This window comes from Symsagittifera roscoffensis, chromosome 3 (genome assembly GCF_963678635.1).
Source record: "Symsagittifera roscoffensis chromosome 3, txSymRosc1.1, whole genome shotgun sequence".
NCBI classification, from domain to species: domain Eukaryota; kingdom Metazoa; phylum Xenacoelomorpha; order Acoela; family Convolutidae; genus Symsagittifera; species Symsagittifera roscoffensis.
This window is the reverse complement of record NC_087064.1, coordinates 2,719,355-2,727,314: the sequence shown is the minus strand read 5'-3', so window position 1 is coordinate 2,727,314 and position 7,960 is coordinate 2,719,355. Positions and strand designations below refer to the sequence as shown.

Here is a 7,960-nt window from a genome sequence, read left to right as displayed (position 1 = left end):
TTTTGAAAAAATGGAAAAACACTTTTTATAAACATAAATTTTTTGCTACAGCACCAAAGTCCAATCATTAAAAAAGCGCAAGCAATATCTGAATCCTCGGTCAAAAAAAAATGAGCATGCCTCTAATTATTATTATACCATTTTCCAATCATAACTTTTCTCTTCTCTATGTACAGACGTAGGTAATGCGTTTGGAGCTGTAAAGCTGATTGGTGTTTTCTCATTGTAACAACCATGTTTTACAATCTAGCATTTTTGAAAAAGCATCAAGCTGTTTAACAGCAAAACTGAGAACATTAAACTCGATAGTTTAAAACGCTGACAAACGCTTATTTTTGATTCGGTACAAAAGACTTTCAAACTTATGATTATATTGAATTGAATTTAAAAATGGCCGCGCTGAAGATTGGACACGGCTTCAGTGAGTTTCTTTAAATTTAATTGATTTTTGAGTTTTTCTTCAGAGATTTTTTTTCGAGGAAAGTTAATTGATAGTTCGGCTCTGCCACTGAGTTGTATCATTCAACCAATCAAAATCGAGTTATTTGGAACTAAACGTTTCATATTTTTTGTACGTTTTCGAACAAACATGTAAGTTGTGGCGCAACTTGGTAGTGATGATTCCCAGCAATCATGTGATCACGGGTTTAATGCCCGTGCGTTGCAATTAAAAAGGTGTGAGCTCTTGTAAGATGGTCATAGCTTAGTTAACTTTAATTGATTAACCTTCGGATTAGACCTCTGGCTGGTTAACTGAAAAATTTCGCAAAATTAATTTGGAGTTTTTAGATTTTTTTTACCCAAATTTGTTATTTCCAGACTTTAGTGGCCAAACAACAAGTGTCCGCGTTCTTTCAATCTCTGTATGCGTTAGGGCGTAACATTTTCCCCCTTTTTTTACAAAGATGTTTTTTAGATTTTCGTATCGATCACCTCTAAGGGCGGTGAGGATTTATGGCCGAGGGTTGGTAACTTTCAAATCGAGATCATGTACTTCAAGGTTCTTCATGTAGTACTACAATCCACTGTGAATTCAAACAGTTTCAGTCGTTTTTCAGAGTAAAAAACTCCCCGTTCGAGTAAAATTAATCTGAATATTACCGTTTGTCTGACTAATTTTCACGGAGGAATCTAGACCGAACTCTTTATTTAAATCTAGACAGATTTTTTGTTGCTAAAATCGAATCAATTGCTCCTACAATTGCTTCCAGGTTTTTTCCCTAATTTGATCCACTTCCAATAACCTAAAAAAGAAGAAAATCTGGGAGGAAAGGAAAAAATTTAAAGAATTTTTTATTGAAAATTTAATCATTCATTTTTGTTTTTATTACTTTTTTATTGGATTTGCTATAACTATTGTGTAAAGATACTGTTCTAACAATACAGCTCTCTCTTCGATCATTAAAAAGTTAAATATTGATTTACAAATATTGGTTTCTAGGCAAGTTAGTGGAGCAACTGGGCCGTGACGAGACATTAGCTGGGTGTGTGAGGCCAGTTGCCGTGGACTCTGAATTGGTGCTGTCTGTTCTGAGGGGTGAATTCATAGAGAACACACAATGGAGGAACACAGTTAGATTTCTGAGAGAGAATAGAGTGAAAACATTCATCGTCTCTAACTGCACAGGTACCCACAACAATCTTTACGATCTTTCTCAAGTTTTACTGAATATTTGAAAAATCTATAAAAAATCTTAAAGAATCTTGATTTTTTTGAAAAACTTTGAAGAATCTTTTTAAAAAAATTTTGAAGGATCTTTGAAACATTTTAAAGTCTGTCAAAAATCTTGAAGAAAAATATTTGAAAACATGGTCAAGATTCTCGAAAATCGGTGAAGATCCTCGACAAAATTTCAAGAATCTTGAAGACAAAAAGTGTCTGTAAGATCTATTAAAGTTTTCCAATAAGACTTGATATGAGCAACCACTCGAAATGATAATTTGGAGAGATGAAGTGGGTCTCCGACTCTCAATTAAAAGGTCGAGGTTCGAGGCCCACTATGAGCTCTACTCTTTGCCAGCTGATGAAGAAAACCTTGGTTCTTTTTTTTTCAGATAGCAGACAGGAAAGGGAAGTGTTGTTGTCGCACACTCAACAACATCTACAGAAGTTTGCAGCCAAACAGGGATGCACGTTCACGGTAACTGATCTCCCATGTGAACACTTTTATCTTCAACTTTTTTGCACTTGTTCTGTGATTAATTTCACCGTTCTTATGGGTTTTTGGTTTGTCAGTTGTGATATCAGTTCATACATTTTCTCGCAGAAAAATTAACGAAGTGGAATTTTTCTTCGAGCGTGCTTTCAAGTTTTTTGAAGTATGGAATGTTTAACACCAGAAGCAGATTATGGGAGCGGGGTTCGAATCTCTTAGAGTTAAATTGTGCATTTTATTATTTCAGTTCTTAGACTACTGGACTGGTATGTCTTCCCGACTTGACATGACCCCCAAAGACTGGGACCTCGTATCCTCCGAGCTCGACAGCTGCCTCGTCCCCTCCTCTTGTTCATTGGGTCCGGTGGCTATCGTGTTGCACACTGAGACTTATGGGGATCCGGTGTTGCCTGTTAGATTCGTTCCCAAGCATTTCAAGTGGCTGTTGGAGGCGTCCCAGTCTGTAGGAATTGACACCAGGACTATAGTCGAGTGGTAAGTTCTTTGATTCCGCCCCCCTCCCCCGCTTTCTCACTTGTAACTTTAATTCAGAACGATCTATTTGAAAAAAAAATAACTCAAATTTCCATCTCAGCATCGAAACCGGTCTAGTTTCTAAGGTGAGATCAAGTTTACACCATCGCCTTCATAATTAACATACATTAACAGACCAAGCTATTCTTCTTCGCCTGTTGTTAATAAAAATTGCTTGGCACTGCTCGTAAAAAACTCAATTTTGACTGGCTGACAAAATCCAAATTAACAATGTTAAACCCCCCTATGACGTTTTAGGGATGGAAAGTCCAATTATTCCAAAAGCCAAAAAAACGTTTGAAAACAAGTTATTTAAATAATTTTCAAACACTGCAAACACAACTGACTATCTTTGTAACCTTGTTGAAAGGAAACATCAGTTGGAAACATCTAACAAGTGATAATAGAATCTCAAAAACGAACTTTAGATGACCTTAATATTGCAGGTGGGCTGCAAGAAGAAACTTTCAATCAAAAAAATAAATTCAGAAAAAAACAGCGTTTTGTGGTCTGATCTGGTGATATCAGAGACAAGTAGTAATAAAAGTATGCAAATACCACTAGTAATCTAATCTAACTAAACTAGGTTAAAAAAACTAAAATAAGGTATTGAATTAAAACTGACCGATGTCTTAAAAGAACAACTAGTGACGCGAAGTCCACTGGACTTCTAAGAGTAAACGTTGACCGGTACGAAATTTATACATAAAGGTCAAGGTCAAAACATAACAAACGTACTAAATCACAACATTCTTCACTGCGCAAAAAAAATTGTATCTGCGCTTTTCCTGGGTAGCCAATATCACACATACACTCCTCTCACTCCACGAGGGCCAAAATTGAAATAAAAAGTAACAGCCTTAGCACCAATGGAATTTACAGAGAATATACAAATTAACATGGAGATGACTATGAGATAATAAAATAATGGCTACCTACAAATTGGTACAGATATGTACAACGACTAGACAATTAAGGAAATGTTATGTACTGTTAGTGTTATGTGACATATAGACAAATTTTACAAACTAAACTAAGAAAGTAACAATTGTAAAATGATCCTAAGGCTAAATGTACAAAAACGTTACGCTGAAAATTGGTAAAGGAAATAAAAAAGTGATCAATGGTAAAATCAACACTATAGCTAGCTTAACTAAAAGAGAGTTTATGAGTTTTCAGAGGTGGCGTTGAAAGTTTAATGAAAGATGTCCGCCTCCTTTCTCACTTCTGTATCTGTGACTGAAGATATATCACTCCCCTCTTCGTCCTGAATGATGGGTCTGTCTTCTACCAATGGTGAGGATAGGACCGCGATCTTCCGTGTCATAAACGAAGGAGTTGAAGTGGATCCTTGAGTTAATTCGGCCACCAGTGTTGGATGGGGAAGTATGTCCTAGAGTGATGTCAAGTAATCCGAAGGAAAATCTGAAGTGAATGTCGTCTGTAGGCTTTTCGATCCTGAAAAGGTTATCAGGTGTTCGTCGTCGGAATCTACAATTTCTGTGGTCTCTGCTCCTTGGGGGCCTGGATTCTTCTGGGACGTGGATCCTTGCCCTTCGGGGTTTCTATTGGAGGGATCTCTGGGTTCTTTTCAGGAGCGCTTTCTATCCTAATTGGGTTATCACTTGTGCCCGCAGTTGATGTGCTAGTTGTCTGAGTGGTAATTTTGCTCGCTAAGGTTCGTCCTGACTGATCTAAAGCGCTATCACTATTATAAGTTTGAGCATTATATACAGTTTCCGAGTCGGTACCCAAATAGTCATCTATAACTTTGTCCCAATGATCTAAGTCTAACGCAGAATGTAAGTCCGAGTACGCAAATTTTGAACCTTTAAAACTCGAAAATTTTGTTCTCCTCCGTTTTGTCGCCTTTGCTCCCATTGGTTTGTAGCTTGTCGTTGGGCCAGTTTCATTCGAGTCCATCCTCTTCAATCAGGAATTTTTCTTCCGTTTTCCTGCTAAATCATAACTATTAACTATCAAAGTAGGAACTGCTGAAAATTTACTGGGAGCCAATGGTTGATTTTTTTAAAAGCTAAGTCCGATTTTCTGAGAACATGTTCATTGTCAAGTGTAACCGTATGCGTTGTGTCCGACAATGGTTTTCCAACAAAGGGTTTAAAGTACGGGTCGCCTTCCCGTCTGTTAATTGTCTTCCTAAACCAATTACTTCCTTGGCTGAATGGATTGGATAGCGGTGTTCGATAAAGACTTAGATCAGGTTTGTCGGTTGGATCGCTCTCGTATCCCATCTTGTCTGCTACTGTGTTATCCAGATAGTCGTCCTCGATAGTGTCGTCTTCTCCCCAGTTTTGAGCTGTAACCCTTGACCTTACTGACTGTGAGACCAGAGATTTCCAAAAAGTATTAGGCGATCTATTAAATTGTTTAGAAAATGGAGAGCATCCATTGGAGGATTTTTTCGTTGAACGAAGATTCCAAATGATTTTATCAATTGCCGCGTTCAAGGTTGGTTTGGGTTCGTTAAACGACATTGCCAACAGTTTTGCTTTAATTGTGTAAATGAGCGTTCTACGACTCCATTGGAACTGTGATCCCCGACCGTACATAGAATTAAGTTAATGTTGTTCTTCTCGCAGAAGTTTCTAAAATCGTTCGAAATAAAACATGACACATGGTCGGCTCTGATAAACTTCGGAAATCCATATAGGTGGCAGTAATCTCTCATAAAAGATAAAAGCGAAGAGACTGAATTGTTATTCACCCCCTTTGCTGACAGGAATTTTGAGAAGCGATCAATACATAGTAATAAATATTTTGAGTTGCCCCAATTTTTTTCGAATGGACCTGCAAAGTCTAAGTCTAATTCTTCATTTGGTTCGGATAGAACTGGCAATTTCTCATTATTGTTTGTGCCCAAAATCACTTTTAAGTTTTACCCGCCTTTATACACTGGATACAGTTTTTCCCATGGTAATAAATCTCTCTATACAAATGTGGCCACCAAATGTTTTCTGCCAGAGACTTCATTCCGAACTGTCCTGGGTGGGAGTAGCGAAAAAAATGGAGATCTCAGAGCTGCTGGCAATATTAGTTTGTTATCATTGAACAACAATCCTTCTTTTACGTGGATGTCTCGTGGGAAGGTCTTCAGTTATGCTCCAAATCTGACCAGTGGTCTGCCTTCTTCTACTGCCTTCTTCACGTCCTTGAGTAATTTATCCTCGTCTGTCATATATCTAATTAATTCGTTAGAGCATTGTTCTTTGAAGGAAAATCGTAACTTCAAGCCTCCCTTATCTTTGGCGAGTAACTTTTTGTGAATGCCTGTCATTGTGTCGTTGTCAAAATTTAAAAAAATTTCTTTATTTTCCGCTCGAAGTGAAAATTTTTAACGATTTCACAGACCCGAGAATTTCTAAGATTAGATTTTTGCATTCGAGGTTTAGGGACGAGTCAACTGATAGTAACGAACAAGAAAAGAAGAACAGGTAAGATTTATCTGAAAGACAAAAGTAATTAAAATTGAATTTCGAAAGGTTTAATGGATTGCAACCGCTTAAACAAGACTCTGAACGCGAGTGATTAGAATTACATATACGAATTGTGTCATCGACATAATTAAGAATTTTCGCAAAAAACGACCGTTGGATGTATAGAGTTATTTCTTTCTTTCCGCCCATTGGATTATTGTAATCTAATTTAGTGATACTATTTACATCCACTGGATTGAACAATTCGTTCTTTGTACAATTATTTTTTTTACCATCACTATTTACAGACAGGTTATCAACAATCTTTTTCACTGTTGCCACCACGAATTCGTCATCGTAGTATGAGGTTGGGAGGGCTTTTCCTGAAGGTAATCGCGACAATAAATCTGTAATTCACATGTCTTTTCCTGGTATATGTCTGATCTTAAAATCAAACCCAATGGGTCAGTCTGCTATGCATAGTTTTATTACTTTGATTATCTTTTAAAGCCAATAACAAGGCCTTGTGGTCCGTTACGATCTCAAACTCGGCGCCGTACAAGTAATTTATAAATGCTCTGTAGCCCAAACCACTCCCAAAATTTCTAATTCGTTCGTTGAATATTTCAATTCGTGACTATTTAAGAATCGAGAAGCGAATGCTATCGTTAAACAATTTTTCCCGTCCCATTGTTCTAATGTGGCTCCCAGACCACTGTGTGAAGCGTCTATTTTTAATCTTGAAGTCCTTTTTATGTCGAAATGGTTGTTCTCAGTAGTGTTTACAATCTGTTTCTATAATTCTTCGAAGGCCTTCGTGTGATCGTCATTCCATTGGTAAACTGGTTATTGTATTAACAGTGGACATAGCGGAGAACTTAGGGTTGACAGATTTGGGACCAGCTTCATGTATTGGTTAATCGAGCAGAAGAATGACCTTAATCTTGAATCCCAGCCACTCTATTTCTTTTTGGAAAAATTCGCATTTCTCCCATTTAACTGCCATGTTCTTGTTGTCCAAGACAATTGAAATTTTTAATAGTATGCTCGTTTAAAAATCCTTTTGAGGCTATTAAAATATCGTCGATATAACAGTTGGTAAAAGTAATATCTTTTAATAGTGAATCCATCACCCTTTGGAATTCGTTCGGCATGTCGCCTAGTCCGTAAAACCCCGTTAAGAATCGATAAGTCCCGGTGGTTTCACCGCCTAAGATACTGAAATTACATTATTTGCTTGTGTCTGTGCATAATTGTAATTGTTTATACGCATTTTTCAGGTCTAAATTGCTAAACCAGACTTCCCCTGAATCTTTAGTAGTAAGTTGGAGGTCTATGTTGTCGATGAGCACGTGTATGTTTGGCATTCAATATTTGTTCTTGAATATCTGGTCATTAAGGAGTTCTGAATCTAAAGCCAGCTTGATACTACCGTCCTTTTTTCTGGTAATTACCATTGAACTAACAAAGCAGTCTTCATCACATTTGCTTAGTTTCACAAAATGCCCCTCCTTTTCCATTCTATTTAATTCCACTTTTACGCTATCTAGTAAAGGAAGGGGATTTCTTCTGCCTTTGGTTTGAATGGGTTTGAATGGGGTGTGAAAATGAGTGATCTTTCTGTCCAATGTTTTTTCCCTACTCTGTTAAATAAACATTTGAATTTATGGTACAAGCTAAGGGTTGTATCTGAATGACTGTTTGACTTACACGAATCTGGGAGGGTTACGTTGTTGACAGGTAGAGTGGTTGTCGTTGTGCTATTTCAATTCCAATTCTTGGTAGATTATCGTTTTCTACACTACTCCTCTCGTGTCCAGTGGTGATAAAAAGTGG

At 37.3% G+C, this 7,960-nt stretch overlaps 1 protein-coding gene across 1 annotated transcript in view; it reads left to right on the top strand.

Moving 5' to 3' along the window:
- The first annotated feature begins 277 nt into the window (after window positions 1–277).
- Window positions 278–7,960, top strand: part of LOC134841129 (uncharacterized) — a 70,371-nt gene continuing 62,688 nt past the window's right edge. The window contains exons 1-4 of the mRNA XM_063856918.1: window positions 278–421; window positions 1,442–1,627; window positions 2,056–2,141; window positions 2,404–2,651. Of these exons, the coding sequence (XP_063712988.1) occupies window positions 391–421; window positions 1,442–1,627; window positions 2,056–2,141; window positions 2,404–2,651 (551 nt within the window). The 5' untranslated portion in view covers window positions 278–390. The remainder of the gene's footprint in view (window positions 422–1,441; window positions 1,628–2,055; window positions 2,142–2,403; window positions 2,652–7,960) is intronic.